Here is a 20,174-nt window from a genome sequence, read left to right as displayed (position 1 = left end):
CCCGCGGCGGCAGCGGCGGGCCCCGCACGGGAAGATGGCGGCGGCGGCCGGAGGCGGCGGCAGCAGCGGCAGCGGCGGCGGTGCGGGGGCGGCGGGCCGGGCCGGCCTGTGAGAGCCGCGGCGGGGCGGCACGCGGGCGGCGAGCGGCGGAGGATGAGCCTGCTGTGCGCACAGTACCTCCGGTGAGAGCCCCGGGGCCGGGGGGAGGGGGGGACCGAGGGGAGCGGAGCCGAGCCGAGCGGAGGGAGCCGGGCTCGAGGAGAGGTCACCGTGTGTCTGCTGGGGACGCGCCTCGTTGCTGCCCGCCGAGTTCCGGGGCGGCCTCGCCGCCGGGCGGCGGGGCCGGGGCTGAGGGACGGAGGGCTCCGGCCCTGGGAGCGGAACGCCGGCTGTGCCCGCGGGATGAGCGGGCTGTGAGTGAGCTTCCCTTGTGGGTGCGGAATGCTGCTGGTAGTTGATCGCTCCAGGAAGAAGCGCCGTGAAGCACATGGCCTACTAGTGTCAGTGCCATACTAAATAACGCTTTGTCCATGCGGACCTGAGCCCCCCGTGCACCTCGAGGGAAAGATGTTTCTCCACCCAAAGGATGTGCTGGGTCTTTCTGCAAAGTTATGGCTTGGGCAAGTTTTCTAGAGTGAATTCCAGAAGACTTTTACATTTCCACCGTTCTGAAATGCTTGAGCTGCCTCCACTTACTGACTCTAGCAATGTGCTTCTGTCCTCAACCTGTTTGGTGTGACTCCCTGGTGGTTCAGGCCTGTCTCAGCCTCACCTCCCCATTCCCGTCCCACCAAACAGAAGCAATTGATCTCTCTAGTAGCAATTTTTTGCACCTTTTTCTTTCAACAGGCTTCCAGCCTATGCTTGGCTTCTTCCTTCTTTCCAGTCACCTTATGAACAAAAGCTCTAAAATGTCTATTATTAGCTCTCCTCTACTAGTTACTTACTTTCATATATATCTTAATAACACCCTAATTTCTTGCCTTTGCCCTCATGACTGAGTCTATGTCTGCCCTAAGTCTCTGCTCCATCCACATGTGTCCTGCCCAAGTCACCTTCCTGTATCACCAGGTATTTCTCAGTGCTCTGTGTCCTCCTCGTGGAGGTGGAGAACCTCATTGCCTGGCAGCATATAGGTAGCAGTCACCTCGTTCTGCTAACTGTTCCTCCAGCAGCATAACTCACCCTGTACTTTTTTTCCGGAGTGTTCTATGTTAGTAGAGTGCTTAATGCAACAGGACATGGATATATTACAAGTAGTGAATCGTCTCTTTGTCACCAAGGAGCTTATCTGCTTCATTTAAAAAAAAAAAAAAAAAGGGGGGGGGGGGGGGGAGGGGCAGGCACCCCACAAAACTTTCCAAGTGCTTTCTAGCCAGTACTCTGCATGTTTTATCTCTGAAAAAGGTGTCTTTCAGTTCTGGGTAAGTTTGGGAGGTGGTTTCCTTAATTCTGCAAAATGTCTTTTCTATCCACAAAAGCAGTACTGTGTGTAGATTGAATTCTGATTTGCATGGAGCTGTTGAGAGTTGGTTTACAGCAACCCAGGCCATCAGGAGGATAGGGAATAGGGACTCAGACTCTCATAGCTAGTTCTATTAGTGTTTTTCCTTACAGAGGAAGGCATTCTCCTTCATACTTAGCACTGCAAGCTTTATTTGTATGTAATAGCGAAGGGATATGTAGACCCAAGTGTAGCTGTACAAAAGGTAGGTTAACAAACCATTGTGCTGAATAAAGATGTGGGGCAATTAGTCTCTGCTGAGGGATGGAAAAGTTTTGGGGAAGATCTTTGTATTTGAAGTTCAGGAGTGAGAGAGCTGAATTTCTAAGGTGACCACATAATGGTTGAATAACTTGTGAAGTAATGACTCTGCAAGAATTGGGAGACACTGAAAGAATGAGCAGGGAAGAAAGGGATTTTCAGCCAGACTGCCTTAACTCCTCCACCACCAGTCTTTTGCTTTTTCTCTCTGTGTACTATGTGTATATATGGATGCGTATATATATATAAATCATGTTTGAAAATATTGTCCTTAAAAGTTCATACCCGGGAGTACAAGAGCTGGGAAACAGCTGAGACTGCTGCAGAAGTGTTGCAGAAAGAACAAAGCAGGTCAGACTCAACATCTCCAGTGTTTCTACAGTTGTGGGGAATCCTTTTTCTTTAAGTGATCTTTCTATACTGCGCGATAGTATTGGAGCTTTTCCTTTCCTATTCTTTGTATCCTTTTCAAGGTCACCTTTTAAGAGTGAGTACATGATTGCTTTCTCCCCCATCTCAGTTAAGTTCCCTGGGTACTCCTCTGGGGTTCTTGTCTGAGTCACTTCACAAAGATCTGCACTGGATCTGGTCAGAGGAGTATAAATTTCAGGAAGTTCCACCAGGGATCTCAGAAGAGAGGCTCTGTTTGGGTTAATGTGTTCTGGGCCTGATGTGTCTGATCTGACTGAAAAATTTGGGCTGTTTCTTTTGTTCTACTTAGGGAATCTTTAAGTACACTCCTTAAATCAAACTGAGCTTGTAGGACAGTCTTACACTAAACATTTCATGTATCCTGCTGGGTACAAAGGCTCTGGTAAGCAAACTATCACTACAGATAGAATTTCTGTTGTAATGCCACCAAAAATGAGCGCTTCCTTTCTTTTCATAAGACAGAATTGAGCTGAAGATCACCTGATTCACTTGTGTTTACTATAAGGACATGGTCTTTGTTGCCAATTTTATAGACGCTGTGTGGTTTTTATACGGTCAAAATGCAGTTACCTTGGATTTAAAAAGTGTGCTTGTTCGACTGAGATAAGGCCATCTCGATTGCATTTTACAAAGATATGAATTCCAGTTAATAGTTGAATGTGGCATTATCCTGGTGAATTGTGGCTTTTAGAGCAATGTAAACGTAACATTAAAAAATGCTTGAATTACAGGGCTGGAACAAATGCTTAGAAATTCTGGTGCTGACAGACCAGTAGGTAGCTTCCTGATGTGTTATGATGAGGCCATAACCAACTTCATTAAAGGTTTGACTGCTTTAATAATTTAAATTGTGACTCTCTTCTCAAAGACTCATCAGTAGCTCCATTAACTTTTGCATCGGCTGTCTCTTCACGGTGGCTCCTTTGCTGTCTGCCAGTCCATGACGCACCTCTTGCAAAGTTTCTTCACTTTTAAATGAAGGAGGGCAGGAGCAGAGGTAATTTAATGCTGCAATCTTTGCTTGTGAGCATGTTCTGGTACCCGTTCCTGGTTAGGATGCTGTAGAATTGATGTTTGTCAATGCCTGACAAGCATAAACAGTGCTACTTGAAGCTCAGAATGAACCCCATCAAAACAAGCACAGTCAGTTAGTTAACTATCTTGAGAGCACACGGAGGAAGAAGTGCACGTAATGTCAGTGTTAGCAGTCTAGCAATGTGTGACTGCAGTGTTCTGCCTGGAGTGCACAGTGCTCCTGGCACTGGAGGTGACCTCAGGGTGTCCCTGTCCAGCCTCCTGCTCCGGTATCACACCAGCTTGTTCAGCACTTCAGCCAGGTCTCAGCAGCCTCTAATGTCAGAAGCAGCCTTTGCTGTTCTGCTGCTTTACTGCCATTGTGGTAGAAAAAATCTCATTGCATTCAGTTGGGACCTCATGTATTTTAACTTGCACTGATATTCCTGCCACGTGCTTCAGCCAGGAGCCCCCAGAGCCCTGCTGCTGGATGAGCACTGTGGCCTGACTGCCCCGGGGTCTCACAGACCTCTCTGCTGTTGCTCTGCAGTCCTCAGTGATTTGTCTTCGTGTCCAATTGGTCTTGGAAAGTTTTCCCTGTGGCTTTTTAATGTTCTGCGATGATTAATGGTACTTTCATGCATTGTTTACTTTTGGATTTTAAACAGGGGAGAAGTAGCAGAGAGGTCAGAAAACTGCATTGGCCTTTCAGAAGGCACCTTTTAGCACAGTGTTTTCTCTGGGGGAAGATAAAGGCAAAATTTCCCCCTCCTTTTTTTTTCCGGCTTGTTCTCTAAGCAAGCTGCTTCTAGTATTTGTAAGTAGAATTACCACCAATGTTTATTATGAGCAATGCTTTTCAAGGGAGAAGGTGGTGATTTAAAATGGCAAGTAATTTTGGTGGTGATTGCTGTTTGCTGCATATCTACAAACATTGTAGTGACCTACGAAGTAAAAAAGTTACAATAAAAAAGAATGTAAAGCAATTTCCCCAGAGGGGATTTGGATTATTGAGCATCCTTCTGCCACCCAGGGGCAGCTTGTGTGAAGGTCACATCATCTGGTAGCTATTCCCACTGTGTTTTGCCCGTGATCTGTAGAAACTTGAGTGAATGTCCTGCTTGTCATTTGTCATTTCTCTTTCTCAAATGGTTTTGCCAGGGTTTATCTGCAGAGGGATGGAATCCCATGAGGACTTGAAGGCACAAGCAGTTCAGGACGTGGTGGGCCCATTTCTTCTGGAGTGGCTGGCAGGAGGGTGGCTGTGTGCTGCAGGTGTGGGGAGAGTGCTGAAACAATCAGAACTTGGCCTTTCTTCCTTCATGCCTGGTAGAAGTCCGGCATCTGGAGAACTGCTGACAGCAGGCTCCTCTCCTCCTTTCACCCTGTCCCCTCAGTACTGGTTTGATAGTGTGTGCTCTTTGGTGTCCAGTGGACTGCTTTTGTTTTGTGTTTTTACCTCTGGGTAGCTGTACGTGAGTAGCTTCTGCATCCTGTTGGTTATTACCACACATGCTGGCAACAGGGGTGAGGTTGTGTGCAGCAGGAACGAGGTGCTAAGAGTAAGGGCAGGGTGGGACTGCAGCTTCTAATGATACCAGTGCTCATTCTCTTTAAGCAGTCACTGACCTATAGCCCTGGAAACTAATGCCCTGGTTCCTATGAAGTGTGAAGCACACATGCCCTGCCTGGCTGGTATCACTGTCACAAACAGCACCCCAGCTTTCTGTCCAGGTTGAGCAGCCTTACTTTTTGCTGCAGAACACAGCTTATCACAGATGCTGTTACTGCACTGTGCTGGAGATTACTTGCAAAGCAGTGTTCCAGTGACCTAGAAGTGCGAGTTAGTGTAAGTAAAGCTACAGCTGTATTTATTTATTCATTTTTGATTGTAGGGGTGATTCTTGCAGCAGTTGGTTCTTGTTCTAACCTGCATATTCATGCACGGTTTGATCTGTACTGGAAAGGAGAGGGTTGTGTTGTGGCAGTGAAGGCAGGTGATGCTTCCCTGAAGTGTTGGTGGGGCCACTTGCTCTGCACAAAGCACTTTCAGCAGGCTGCCTTTTCCCTGAATACAGGCTTTCAGAGGCTTTTTGATGCTTTTCTTCATTCCAGTGCACGGTAAGAAGACGCACATGCCCACTAATTTCTTGTTTGATGAATGCTTAGCTATTTTATGTGATGGAGGAGAGGTTTCTGTAGTGGAGCAGCTGGTTTTGCTGGATGAGGAGCACTGCTTTTTGGTCTTCATGGTAGCTGTGAAGATCTGCGTGTGGGAGCAGACTCATACATAAGGAGTGGTGGAACAGCTGAGGAATATAGCTGTAGGTAAGGAGTGTATGTGACAGGATGTCAGGTACTGTTTTCCTTGCTGTGAACTGGAGGCTTGTCTTCATCTCACTTGAAAACCATAATGAGTCTTTCAGGCAAGAGGGAAACAGAAACACAGATCTATTTCCTTAAAACCATTAGTAGAACTGCATAGTTTGGTCCTGTACTTTTAATGTATTACTAGGGAGGTCACAGGCTTTAACAGCACTTACTAAAATGTGTTTGTTACTCTGTGCTGGGAGGGCTAAGGGGAATGGCACCTGAACTGTTTGTTCATCTCCCTGCAGTGAGCAGGAGTGGAGGGCTAGCCGAGTGCCCATAGGGTGCAGGGGATGTGGGGCTGCCCCTTGGGCTGCAGTTTGTGCAGCAGGGAGGATTGGTGGTTTTTCTGTTTATGCCTCTCAAGTATTCAATCCATGGCTTCTTTATGTTAATGTGGCTTCTTTGCCTGCTCCTGCCTTTAGGTCCTGTTCCTAGGCTTGCTTGGGCACTGCTGCTCTTCCTTCTGTTCCCAGGAACAGTTCTGATCATAAGCTCAGGGACTTCCTAAACAACCAAATAAGGGGGAAATGGCTTAAGCAGTGTTTTGATACTGCGTATTCCAATTCCTCCAAGCTATATCTGCAGCTGCCTTTTCAGATCAATGTCATGCGGTGAGTTGAGATGGAATAAGAGCTTTTTGAGTAACGTTAGGCCTGCTTTCTTTTCTTTCTGTATTCCAGTAGGACTTTTCTTGGATTATTCACCCTGGCTTCTGTACCCAAGGGATTATTGTAAGAAACCAGAAAGCTGAGGATTTTCTTGGGATTGCTACACTGCCATGGGCAACCTACTGAATTTCGCTGATGGGACTCAGATCAGAGATACCTTTGAGATACTTAGGAGTCCTGCTAGAGTTAATTGCCTCTTCTTCTTTTAGGGCAAAAAAAAAAAGTATGTTTCTGAAAATACTATGTCTCTAATACATCAACAGTCTAGTTCTCATATTTTAATTTCAGTGTTGTGGCAAGTATCTTCCGGTGCTCAGCCCTATTGAACACATCTTTGCTTCATCAAATATTGGTATGTGTAAGTTGGTTCAGTCTATTCAACCCTCCCCATCCCTGAAGTGTCTGTTTTGAGCAGTCTGGCCCCACTCATGATGTGGCTGCATTGTCTCAGAAGGCTGCTCTCTAGCTGTTAGAAAATGAGAAGCTCATTCTGAATTCCACTGAAACCTCTAAGGCTAATTCTGCCAAATGAACTTGGGGAAAATGTCTTGAATTTACAGAACTGTATGCAGAGAGGAGATTATTCATCTGGATACAACAAAACATACCTTTTGGCCATCGAGAGGCTTCCATCAAGACTCGCTTTGGTGTTTCTTATTGCCTTGATTTAATGAGGCCTTGACATCTGTTTCTGTCCAACCAGACTACTGCTAAGGGCAGCCAGTTGCAGAGGCTCCCTGTGTTCTCGTGTAATTCACATGACAATCTGATTTCCCTACAGCTGATGGTGAGGAGCAGAAGGGAATGGATGTGTATTGATTCAGCTGGGGAAAACCATCTTTAAGCCTTTTTTTTTTTTTCTTTCATAATTTGAGAAATTCTGTCTCTGTTTTGGGTTGCAGTGAAAGGCTCCTGGAATTTGCTTTGCCATGTCCCGTCTTGGTCTCCCTGTGAGTTGAGGAAAGTGTGTGGGTATTGCTGTGTGTCAGACAGCTGTGACCATGTGATGTTACCAATTTTTTTTTTAAACCAGGGTTTCCTGTCACCAGCAAGGAACCTTTGACAGACTCCAGCTTTGGTTCCTTCTGCAGCTGGTGTTTTTGGCAGTGCTCTTGAACATTTAAACTCCTAATTGGAGTGCACTTGAGCCATTGAGAGGGGTCTTCAGGGTACTTTCCGGACCAGCCTTGTGATAACTAAAAATAGAAATGTCAACCTTGTCTATGAAGAGGGGGAGATGTCACCAAACTTCTTTTGGATATTGACTAGATGCTGCTGGTCTGAAGCACTGGAAGTACTCGTAAGTAGATGACAATGCAGTGACAGAACTCCTAAGGAGAAATCTTGTTGCAGACAGCTGTTCCCCAGGAATAACAAACACAAAAAGCATGATCAAATCTGATTTGTGTGAATGGCAATAGGAATAGTCTCTAAAGATTTTTCACACTTAAATACATATACACACACTTGTGTTTTGTTTCACATTGAACTATGCAAACTGTATGCTCTTTGAGCTTCAACATCCAGCTACAGCTGCTAGCAAAGCAGAGGAACTGTGATCCAGTATGGGTAAAAATGAGATTCAAGAAAATCTGTTTTTCTGTGTGAGTTAATGATTATAAATGAAATGATTGTAAGATACTAGGTAAGTGTGTAATAAAAATCCTGAGGGTATTTTAGTTTGCCTTAACATCAATAAAAATTAAGGTGAACCTGTATGTAAGATCTCTAACTAGAAAAGAAGTGATGAGTGCCTAATACAGGTCGTAATATTTATTTGAATTAAGACAGAAGACCTTAATTTGGGAACATTGCTCATAGAGTACATTGGAACTCCTGATAGTTCTTCCACCCTGGGCTTTGGACAAAGGCAGTTGTGAGGAATTGCAGCTTTCTGTGTGTGCTGAAATACACATCTTCCAGTTATTGATCTGAAAAACTGCAGCAGCCTCTGAAACTCGGAACTGTCTCCAAAGGTATCTTCAGTATTTTTCACACTCGCTGATTCTGTTTGGGAGCTACTGACCGTTCTGAGGGTTTCCATCCTAGGCTGCCAGGTAGAAGTGTGTGCTGAAAGTGTACTCAGTGTCCATAGGTAACATGACATTGTGTAGGGTCTAGAGGGGGCCACAAAGATGATCGAGGGCTGCAGCACCTTCCCTATGAAGACAGGCTGAGGGAGCTGGGCTTGTTCAGCCTGGAGAAGAGAAGGCTGCAAGGAGACCTCATTGTAGCCTTCAGTACCTAAAGGGAGCCTACAGACAGGAGGGGAGTCAACTTGTTGAAAGGGTTGATAACTGCAGGACAAGGGGAAATGGTTTGAAGTTGAGGGAGGGAAGACTGAGGTTGGATGTCAGGGGGAAGTTGTTTGCTGTGAGAGTGGTGAGGTGCTGGAACAGCTGCCCAGAGAGGCTGTGGATGCCCTGTCCATCCCTGGAGGTGTTGAAGGCCAGGTTGGATGGGGCCCTGGGCAGCCTGGGCTGGTATGAAATGTGGAGGTTGGTGGCCCTGCGTGTGGTAGGGGGTTGGAGCTTCATGATCCTTGAGGTCCCTTCCAACTCTGCCCCTTCTGTGACTCTGTGTATTTAGAGTTCTGAGATACTGTTTCAAAATCAGGTAAGTCTGTACACTTTGCATTAAAGAAAGTTTTACAAAGTATGCGTTAGATAGTGTATAACTGTTTCTGCTAACTTCTGAAATAACTGTTGGACCGCAAAGGTAGAAGCTGCCATGTTGGATTCCTGCTTTTCAGCTGTGGCCCAGGGGAATCTTGTGTTTAAAGAAGAGCTCAGAGCCTTTAAGGATTTAGCTGCATATCTGTATGGCTGAAAGTACTGTTGCACATATGGATTTCAGATTTTGAGGTTAAAGCAGCATGATGCATGTTGGTTTCCACTCTTTGTTGTCAAATGCTGAAACACAGCACTAAAACTATTCTGGTTTCAAATTTGTTTTGGATGTGCTAGAATTATATACAAAACACTTGTACAACGACAAGGTCAAAGCTATTGTGGTTGCAGAGCAAAGTGCCAGAGCTGAGGTGGTGTGTGAGGGAGGAGTTCCAGCCTTGGTGATCCTTAGTGTCAAGAATCCTTAATTACACATGTGGTTCTGAAGGAAAGGTACTTCACCTTCTGGCATCCTTTCTGTTTGTTCTTCAGGCTGGATGTCTTATTTCAGGAACCTTTTCCTCAGCAGCTGCAGATGAAGTGAATGCAATGAGCAGGGCTGCTCTGTGTGAACTGCCCGAGGACAGAATCCTTTATAGCTCTGTATCTGAGGTATTGAGATGTAAATTTGAAATACAAAGATTTTTATAGAAACGTTTAAATCCCCAAAAGCAGGATTAACCTTGGAGGTTATAAATTTGCTGAAAAGCTTGCTCCTAGCCAATTCATTAATTTTTAAAGCAGGAAAGGTGAGTTACTGGTTAACTGGCAGCAGCTGTGGGAGCACGGTGGCAGTACGGCTCGAAGGTGGTCTGGAGCTGTGGGCCCAGCTGGACTTGCTGAGGGAGCTGTGTCACTTGGGTTGGGGACGCACCCCTTGGCTCTCCTTGGGACCCATTTGTGCTCAATTTATGCCCCAAGCTGCAAGCTGCATCCTTGTAGCAGGTCATCTGTTCTGCTTCGTTCCCAATCTAGTAAAATGCTATCAGATCTGAGCTGGTGAAGTTGGTTACCCTCTCAGCTGAACACAGCGGTTATTATGTGAGCAAGGAACCTGCAGTTTTTGGTGGTGGGTTCTTGGCTTTTGCAGTGGACAGCCCAGCTGGTTGGGGGGATGGATCTCAGATGTCTCAGTGTACAGAGCAGGGAGAGCTTAAGGTCGGACACACAGCTGTGGCTGCTGAATGGTGGCAGGTTTCTATGTGGAAAAGTTGTTCCATCTGCTTTGTGTTACTGAAACACACTGGGGAACTGCTGCTGGTGCTCCTGTAAAGTGTTGGCAGTGATGCACTTTTAGTACCCATTAATTTCATAAATGGCTGATAGAATTCTCCCTGATTGGTGTTCAGTCTTAATGCCATTTCTTAGCTTTCAGAGTGCTGTTTGCTTTTACCTTCAAGATAGAGGCTCAAAAATAGTATCTGAGATGCAGCTTCCAATGAGAATCGTCTTCAGATGTAATATGAATGTGACTTGTCATAGCTTATGTAAACCATGCCGTGTGCCTTCACACTGGCAATTGTCTTAATTCTCATTACAGGCTATTTTAAAACTTATACAGATGTTGCATATTTGTGTGGATATGTTTTATTTCTACTATCACATAACTGTGAGTTAACAATATAAATGAGACTGGGCAGAAATTTGCTGTGTACGATTGTCGAATTGCTACAGTGAGTAACTTCCATGCCAATAGTTCTGCTTTAAGCCATACGTTTTTGGAGGTCTTGAGTGTGGGAGCATCAAACCCAGTGCTTGGAGAGTGCTTGCTCAGAGCAGTGAGTGCTGCAGTACCTGTTGTGGCCTGGCCTAATAGGATCGTAGGGGTAATACAGCTGCTTCAGGGCAGTCACCCTCTGTATGAAGGGGGGAAAATTTCTGGTGACCTGCTGATCTTTGTGCTTTTCTTTCTTCTCCTCAGCCATAAGTAATATCTATATAGAGGTTAGTTTTCTCCTGTATGTCTCCAATAGAACGATATTCCAGGCAGCTAATAGGTCCAGATGGGCAGTATGGTCAGTGTTTTAAAACTACTGATACAAAACTCAGCTGAGCTTAACAAGCACTAGTCTTAATGCTGCTTGCTTATTCTTTGAGGAGGGATGGAGGCTTTTCCCTCCCATGAAGATTAAATAGAAGAGCAAGCCCATATGGAGTTCCCTTAGAGTAGCATTTGCTTCGAGGACACCTTTTTCAAATCTGAAGGCAAAGGAAGTTTTAAGAGACTTCCATGAAGCTGGAGAGGAAAAAATTGAGTCTGAATGATGCTGACTGAAGATACCTCGGCTATTATCCAGAGATGAGGACTGTCAGTTCTGATCATATTTGGGGAAAGAGCTGCTTTTGGTGGCTGCTTTTTGAAGGTAATTATTATGACTTGCTTCTAATAGAGCTAGACTAGGAGGAAGGGGGGGAGATGAAGAGGAAGAAGTAAAAAATAGTAAAACTCCAATTCTGTCCACTTTCTCACCCTGCCATCTGGCTGAGGTGGGAGCAGAAAGGTCATGGAGCAGGATTCCCTGTGGAGGGGCTTTGGATGCAGATGGTGCCCGCCTTGCTTTCTGCTTGCAGAATTGCTGGTTTTCTTTTTCTTTGCTTTCACAGTTGCACTGCTGCTGGATTGACTGCATGGCTCTGATCTCCAGCTACAACCTCATAAAGCCACTGGTCAGAAAATCAGCTGCACCCTGACTTCAGAGGCAACAAGCTTTAAACTCATTAGCATGTGTAAAAATGACAGTAAGATGTTGGCTGATGGGGTTTTTCCAGGAAAATCATTGCTAAATGCACGAAGGCTGTGCATTCAGGGCAGAAGGTGTGTGGTGTGTTTGAGTGGATGACTCAGCCTGAAGATCTCTTGCTGGTCAGTGAGAGCTGACATCACCAAGACCTGCTGGTCCCACAGCAGGCAGCTCCAGCCCTTCTTTAAACTTGTGGATGCTTAAGTGGAGTGGCAACGCTGGCAAGTTTGGAACAGTAAAGATTTCATCAATAAAAACAAAGCTGCTTTAAGAGAAGTCTTATATATTGCATGCATGAACAAGTAAAATTATACACATAAGAAACTTAAACTCCATAAAGCAGTCTCAAAAGATTGCTAATAAGGCTTTCTACTCTAGCAAGCGTTGTTGGCTACTCTTAGGAATGGGAAGTGCTTATTTCATATAAAACCATCAGCCATGTTGTACAGTGACTTCTGCTCAGCACTGAATATGCATGCTCTCCTGGTTGCAATGTTTAGGGGCTTCAGAGAAAGCCTCCTTCTCCCTACGCCTGCAGCAGAATGTTGTTTAAACAGTGCCTGTGGTGCCCCTGTTTCCAGGTGCCTTCCCCTGGATAAGCTCAGGTATGCTTCTGGAAAGCACAAATCTCAGGTACATTGCAGATTTTTGTTCAAGTTAACTTTTGTTTGGAGGAAAATCTAATAGTGGTTGCTGGGTGTTGCGTTGGCGTTCCTTCTGGGTGTGAGCATTTCCACCTATTGGAAGGTTAAGCATTTGGTAACAGCATGTTTTGAGGGTGTTGAGCGTACTTTGTTTAGTTTCCTATCATAGAAAATTTGACCTTTTCTACCCCAAATGAATAATTTCCTCCGCTTATTTTCCGACTCTTTTAGAAGGAGGAGAGCTTTCTGGTAGCGCCCACATCTGGACAGCTCTAGGCAGCCCTGTCCTTCAGTGAAGCTTCCACATGGGTTGTGCATCTCTGCTCAGGTTTGAAAGGCTGTGGGCACCTCTTGCTGCTGAGCAATTTCTGCCCCTGCCTCTGGGGAGGGGAAGCGCAGGAGTATGAATTCATCCTGGGAGTGAAACTACACAGATCATTCAACACAGTTCTGAGTGGTGGAGCATTCACAGAATGAGCAATTGGGTTCACATTGCTCTTACATACCCAGCTACCCATTTTAGCGCTGAAAATCATCAATTCCTTGTCAGCGTGTGGCTGGGATTTGATAAAGGAACTGAAATAGCTGCTGGTGTTTTGAGACTGCTGGGGAAAAGCGAATGGAGTTCCCCTCCAGGCATGGTGGAGAGCAGTGTGTCGTGCTGTGTTTCTATGAGGTCAGGGTTTTTTGTGGGTGTTGTAAGATGTGTCATGCCATCGCAGATCTTTCCTGGCTCTTCCTCACTGTGTAAATGAAGGAGTGTGTCCTTCAGACGTTAAACTAGTTTACTGACTTGAATGGGAAGTTATCGTATTTGAGCTTCAAGCTCAACTAAAACACAGAACTGAATATGTATTTAATTAGGAAACTTAACAGGATAGCTATCACAGTATACCAAGCTGTATGTCCTAACAAAGGTGCTAGGAATATGATATTTGATGAGCTATGGTTTGTTAGTCCAGAGTCAAAAAAGCAGAAACTGGTTGGGTAGATGGACTTGAAGGCTGAACTGCTGAGGCAAACCAGTCAGGGAGCTACTTGAGAATGGTATTAAAATGATAAAATGTGAGTGAGATGCACCAAGCTTGCTGGCAGGCAACACGTTTTTGCAGCAGAGTGAGTCATTCTGATGCGATATTAGCTGGTTCAAAAATATAGGGACAAAAACCTTGATTACCAAATGCCCAATGATATTTGCAAATGCCAATTGATGTACATTTGTATTGCATGAAACTTCTGCAGGTGTCAGTAAGCCCTGGTGTGTACCCGCTCCAGGCACCAGCAAACACTTCAGTAAAGGCTGCTGTGGGAGCCTTATCCTTAGGAGCGGCGCGCTGGTGTGAGACCTGCCTCATTCCTTTGGTCTCAAGGAAATGTTGAAGTAATCCAATGCTTTTTATTATAAAAATGTAGTGATAATCTCTTTAGTGTATTGTGCTGCGAGCTTATCAAATAAGCAAGGCAGATTGCCTTACAGCTAGTGATGAGATTAGTATGACAGGTACTTGTCCTGGGAGCTTGTGAGGATGGCTGTACAAATCAGAGCTAGGCGTTTTTTGATGGGGGGAATTCAGGCAAAAATGTTCTTCCGTAGCATTTTCAAGGAGGAGTTGCACAGAAATATGGAAGGTTGAAGTGTAAGTGCCTAACTTCACAGTCAGAGCAGGGCCAGTTCCAGACACTCTGGTGATGCTCTTGCAGAGTGCCTTTCAGTAATTGCACGCATTTGGCTGAGGCTCTTTTAGTCTAAACTCTCCAGGAAACAGGTCTTCAAAGCTTTCTGGGGAAAGAAGAGGTTTTATAATGGTGCTGCTTGTGTTTCCCTCTTACAGAGCTGGTACTTAATATAGTAGCAGGTAGTTCTACCCCTGTGAGTTTTGGAGGAGCAGTTCTTGGGCAGGAGGAGAATTTGAGGATGGCGTTTGCTGGGCAATGCCATGTGTCCTGCTTGGGCTGAGCTTCTGTAGGGTTCATGGCTCAGCTCAAAGGGAGAGGCTTACAAAACTGCCAGGTGTGTAAAGGGCAAGCCAAACTGTACTGGCTTGGCTGTTTAAAAACAAGTCAGCTTCTCTTCTGAGCAGTTACATTTCAAACACCCAAGTCGTGACACTGCAGGGTTTGCTCAGCTCTGTGCTATTTAGGACTTATGGGTCCTTCATCAGCTGTGGGCTGATGAATGCTCCTTCCCTTTGCACTGTCTCAGGGCTGGGAGAAATGCTCATTGGCTCTCAGCTTCTCACTGTACAGTTTCCAAACTTTTCCTTTTCTACCAGCATTTATGTGTGGTCTCATCTGCCAGCACTTACTACTGTCAATAGATTTAAAAAAAAAATCTTGGAAGAAATAAACTACAAATGTTATGAAAAGCCTAGGATAGGTTAAACTTGAGAAAAATGGGTGAGGAAGGTACAGTTTTACTTCTGTTAGGATATTCTACGTTTAAGTACAGCCCTGGGAGTATCCCGTTGCTCCCTGGCAGGTGTGTTGGTTCCCAGTGACCAGAATGAGTGGTTGGACACATTTCTGCAATTAGTACAGTCAGAAAGCTTTGTGAAGGGGCTTGCCAGCGTGCACCTTGCCTGTGGAGTGCTGGCATCAGCCTGATACCTTTAATACTGATGTGAGTCTCAGAAGCTTTGCTCTTGTATGTGGCCAGGACATGGAACTGACTGTAGTGGATCACCCATAGAAGCCATTCTTTCTTGATGCTCTTCAGCCAGTCTTTCTTTGAACAGTCAGTCATTCTTGCCATGACTTTGGTGAGGCAGTGCAAGGGGAAATACCTGGGGAACCCATAGTTCTTGTGGTGTCTCTTCATAGGGGAGGCTGGTAGGGTGTGCAGAGGTGTGGGAAGGCTGCAGCAAGGTGCTGACAGGCACTGGTGGCAGTCTTCAGTGCTCTGGAAGCATTTCACGTGTGGTGACTTAAGAGTGAATTTCACGTTCCCAGTTACAGGTAAGCAAGTGCCGTTTATATGCCAAGCCACTGCTGCTAGGCAAACCTTACAGTGCTGTGTAATATTCTTTAGTTCTTAGTTTTTTTCTGAAATAGACCTAAGCAGGGAAAGTTGAACAATTTACTTTTATTATGGTGTGGAAGTATAAGAAAATATCGATAAACAGCAATAACTCAAATCTATAACTCAGGTAGTAAGCTGGGTGGCAGTTCAGTTTGTAGGCACCCTCTCAGTAGCTGGCCCTGTTTTCTATGCTCACAGTTGCATGAATGTGGTTTAGCTTAACTTGATCAGTGTCTTTCTAATTTATTGTTTGATCACTTTCTTACAGGCAGGCAGAAGTCCTGAAGGCTGACATGACAGGTAATTGCCTTTGTTATGTAGCAGATCTAGCTAATACTGTTTGCTTATTGTTTGTCTTTCTTTCCTGTGCTCCTTGTGCTTACGTTCGTGAGAATGCAGCATTATGTTAAAAGATTGTTCTCTGCCTGTGAATAAATATCAATGTAATCTTAGCAACTATGCTAGTCTCTTCTATATCTGAAATATGTGTTTTCTTAAAGCTGAATGTGAGTGTGTTAAAAAGCATTTGGAAACAGATCATGTTCCTATTACTCTCCCTTTTGGGGATGAGAAAGAAACTTCTGTCCAGGCTGTCACAGGAACTGCTGCACTTTGGGTTAGCAGGGGATAGGATCGTGCTGGTTTGCAGAAAACTGGGTGATGGAAATGTTGATCCCAACACTACCACGTGTGTTACAACATGCTACAAGCTGACTTTTAAACTTTGATTATTTATGGAAAATGAGAGTGTTTATATTAATGTCTCAACCACTAGAATGATGAACCCATGCCTGCGTAACAAACCCATGCTCAGCTGAGATTAGTGTCTTGGTGTAGCACATGCAGCAGGTTGGTGGGGTCCCTGTAGGAACATCCTGACTGTTCAGATCCATCTAGCCCAGCAGAAGTGGCTGCCCCATTAGCAGAGTGTCTTCCTTGGGGCAGCGTGTGTCTCGTGTGCTTCAGCAGCCCCAGCCCAGGTGATTTTACAAGGCGTGGGCAACTATACTGTGTAATCTGTGATAGCAAGGGACTGTGTTTGCGCTCACCTCAAATGATGTAGAGCAGATGGCAGCAAAGTGTTTAGAAACTGGCAAGCACACAGCCATACTTCCCGGTGGTGTTCTCTTAAACAGCATTAGCTCACGGACTCTCCTACTTACTTGCACTTGATGGATTTCTTTTCTACTAAGTTTTTCAGTCTCCTCTGGATTTTTAAAATTCATCTAGTGACAAGAAGTTCTGCAACATAATGGCTTATGGAGAGTCACCCCTTTTTGTTTCTCCAAGTTTTCTGCCACTGACTTTGCTAATCTCTAGTTACTTTATTATAGGATAAGTTAATCCCCAGTCCCTCTGTGGTTTTTGTATTTCAGAGTTCTCACGAATCTGTGAGACGAGTGGGTGTTTGGCATCTTGTGTTGTTGTATTTTTTCATTTGGTAGGACAGTGAATAATCAATATAATTTGAGTATTTCAAAACTATTGTCTACTTTTACTTTTTGTTGCTCAGATTCAAAGCTGGGTCCAGCGGAAGTCTGGACTTCCAGACAAGCTCTACAGGACTTATATCAGAAAATGCTCGTGACTGATTTGGAGTATGCTTTAGATAAAAAAGTGGAGCAGGACCTGTAAGTACACATCAATAAATCAGTGTGTGTGTAATGTGTGCTGATGAGCAGGAAACCCCAGTGCTTACAGAAAAGTGATTTGTTTCCTATGAAATGATTGCCTTATTTCCTTTAAAGTGAGAGCTGTGTTGGGGTGGAAAGTGAGAATTCACTGTGGATTAGATTGAGAGAGTTCTACAGATGAGTATTCTACTTCTGTCAGTTAGCAGCAACCGTGTCATGCAGGATTGAGTTTTGGTAAGCAAGGTGAAAGAAAGGAGGAGAGAAGGAAGGGAACGTTAGCTATACAGTATCAGGATTGATTTCTGTGGTATTGAGAGGAGGGGAGAGATGATTCTTCCTGATTTAATATTTCTACCCTGAATGATGTCTGAATTTAATGCACTTCATTTTCACGTTTAACGCTATATAATTAAACAGGTCTTTCCTATTTCTTGGTATAAGATGCTTTCAAAATAAAAAGGAAAGGATTTCTTTTGTTTTCAGTTGGAATCATGCCTTTAAAAATCAGATCACAACGCTACAGGGTCAAGCGAAAAATAGAGCAAATCCGAATCGCAGCGAAGTTCAGGCAAACCTTTCTCTGTTCTTGGAGGCAGCTAGTGGCTTCTACACACAGGTGAGTTGCAACAAATCTCTTGGCTGTGATACATCTGCATAGTCTGGAAGCATGCGTGCTGCAGTCATATGCCACATGCATGTGGGTCATTTGTAAAGCTTTGATTGACCTCTGTCAGTTCTCCTGCTTGACCAACTCCTTGTTCCCAAATGTGGATGCACTGAGGATTTGCATGATGGCATGATGTTTCTGTGTCCCTTCCTTGTAACTCTTATGCCAGCTGTTAGCACTGAGTTAATGTTTTCCAGGAGCTATCTACAATAAATACAGCTTATTTTTTGTGATAAAGCCTGACTTAGTGCCTACCGCTGTTGTGCATATAAATAGCAGGGCTGTCCCAAAGAGTATTGTTTCACATAACAGCTTGCTGGGTTTTTTTATCAGTTTGTAGGCTTACAAGCACATCTTCACTCTTAATTCTATGTTTTTGTCAGAAGTTATTTGAAATTGGAAGCTTCAGATATAGCTCTTCTTCCTGTTATGTAAAACTATATAGATGTGTGATCTTGTGTTAGGTATCTTCTGTGAGTTTTCAGTTCACTTCAGAAGCATGTTCATGTATTTATTCATCACTGCCATTTTTTGCTTTGTCTCTTTGCATGGTTAGATTTCAGCTTGTAGAATTCTGAAGAGAAAGTTAGCGTGTGGTAATGGCCTTTTTACAGCTAACTTGCCTTTTTTTTTTTTTTTTTTCCCCATTTGTTGTGTGCTTGAGGAACTTGGTCAGTGCTGTCACCTGTAAATCAAGCAGTGCCCTGACTAATTGTTTTATCATGGCTAGTCTGTGCTAACTTTGGGTTGCAATGTGCAGCATAGGTCCTTCTTTCTTCTTCAGTTCTGGGTTTGATTTTTGACCATGTGCAAAGCAATCCCTTTTTCCACACACCAAACCCCCCCCCCCCCCCCCCCAGTAACTGCATTGATTTCTTTTTGTTCCATTTATTTTTCTTTGAGCATTGCTTTCTGGGTTGCTTCTTGTTGGAAGCAGCCAGTTGGACAGGCTGTGGTTTGGTTGCCAAGAGCTGTCTGCCATCTACATAATTTGTCTTGCAAGTCTTTCTTCCTAGCAGTACTTCAGGAAACTTTGTTCTTCTGTGTGACACCGCAGAATTGGTTGTCTTTCTCAGTTTGTCATGTTAATCGTTTCATTTTTAGTCCAAAGACTGCTCAGCCGCGATACCTGCTTTCCAACAGCGAGGCCTTTATAAATGGCATTTTGGAAAGAGCATGAATTCTCATGATTCAGCATGTTGGAAGATGTCTAGTTTCTCTTTTATCCTTTTATCTGTATGAGGTTCCTCTTGTTTTGTTTTTTTTTTTTTAATCTCCTTACCCATCTACTCTGTCTTTTATACAGTAGATCTAACACCAACCGTTTTCTGCAGCAAACAAACAACGCATTGAATCTTTAGCTGCTGGCAGTGCACATCTCTTATCAGTCCTTGGCTTTTTGAATGCATTTATTTGGAAGTGGGACTCAGGTTTATTTTCTTTGGAGATTGAGTGTGTTCCCACCAGGGAGAAAGTCTGATAATTTTTACTTGGATTTCCAACTATGTAACTTGGTAGAACAAATCATTCATTTCAAGATGACTCGATGGAGTCCATCAGGAAAAACTTTAAAAGCACTAATTAGAATGTCAAAGTTCAGCTTTTCCTTGAATCAAATTTTGAGATATCTGATTAAGTAGCTACTGCCTAGTTCATTGAGTGTTGGCTTAGCACAAATATTTACTGACTTGGCAGTCCACCCAATGGGATAACTCGGCCGCTTTTGCCTCGTGTTGCCTACAGACTTGGTTTTATTCAACCTAATCCCTGAAGCTAAACCCCAGGGAGTGCTATTTCTTATGCTTTGAGTTTCTTCAGAAGGTGAATAGCACACCTGTCTGTAATTGTCAGAGAATGGTGTCTGTTCATGTAGGTACCAAAAAAGACTATCCCTGTTTTGAAAACAAATGCAAGACTTCTAGACCTCTGATAATCCATCTCTACTGATGCTAGGTAGTTTGAATAGATGGGAATTGAGGTGCTTACTGCTTTGAGATGCACAGCTCCAGTAAAAATTCTCCTCGCAGTTCTGGGAAGAGTAGAGCAATATAAAGCTGTGACTTCCACACAAAGTAACGCAAATGCTCATTTAGCAACCTACACTTGATGACTTTAAGCATGTTCAGCTAATCCATGCCTCTGAGCGGTGATTTGTGTGCCAGTTTTGTCTGCTGTTTCAGTGCTGTTCTGATTGCTGCCTCTAACTGCTCCTAAATTAAACCTGTTCTTCCAGTTATTACAGGAATTGTGCACAGTTTTTAATGTAGACTTGCCATGTCGTGTGAAGTCTTCCCAGCTGGGAATCATTAGCAATAAACAGACGCACACCAGCGCCATAGTGAAGCCACAGTCTAGCTCCTGCTCCTACATCTGCCAGCACTGCCTTGTCCACCTCGGAGATATTGGTGAGTTTTTAAAGCAAGAAGAGATGGGACATTGAGTTCTGCCTCTGTGTTTAACTTTCACAGCAAGGAATCTGTGCGAGTGTGCTCCAAATTAGTGGCTGGTGGTGTACTTGGCTGTTGCAGGGCAAAGCAACACTGTTAGA

The 20,174-nt window shown here is 44.3% G+C and overlaps 1 protein-coding gene across 3 annotated transcripts in view; it reads left to right on the top strand.

Moving 5' to 3' along the window:
- Positions 1 to 107: 107 nt before the first annotated feature.
- SMG7 (SMG7 nonsense mediated mRNA decay factor) overlaps positions 108 to 20,174 on the top strand; it is a 45,104-nt gene continuing 25,037 nt past the window's right edge. For all 3 annotated transcript variants that reach the window (XM_042873251.1, XM_042873252.1, XM_042873250.1), the window contains exons 1-5: positions 108 to 182; positions 15,594 to 15,625; positions 16,839 to 16,956; positions 17,443 to 17,575; positions 19,860 to 20,031. In XM_042873251.1, the coding sequence (XP_042729185.1) occupies positions 154 to 182; positions 15,594 to 15,625; positions 16,839 to 16,956; positions 17,443 to 17,575; positions 19,860 to 20,031 (484 nt within the window). In that variant the 5' untranslated portion in view covers positions 108 to 153. The remainder of the gene's footprint in view (positions 183 to 15,593; positions 15,626 to 16,838; positions 16,957 to 17,442; positions 17,576 to 19,859; positions 20,032 to 20,174) is intronic.

Source organism: Lagopus leucura, unplaced genomic scaffold, assembly GCF_019238085.1.
Source record: "Lagopus leucura isolate 7727_CA_CO unplaced genomic scaffold, USGS_WTPT01 Super-Scaffold_100009, whole genome shotgun sequence".
NCBI classification, from domain to species: domain Eukaryota; kingdom Metazoa; phylum Chordata; class Aves; order Galliformes; family Phasianidae; genus Lagopus; species Lagopus leucura.
This window is presented reverse-complemented; position numbering and strand designations above follow the sequence as displayed.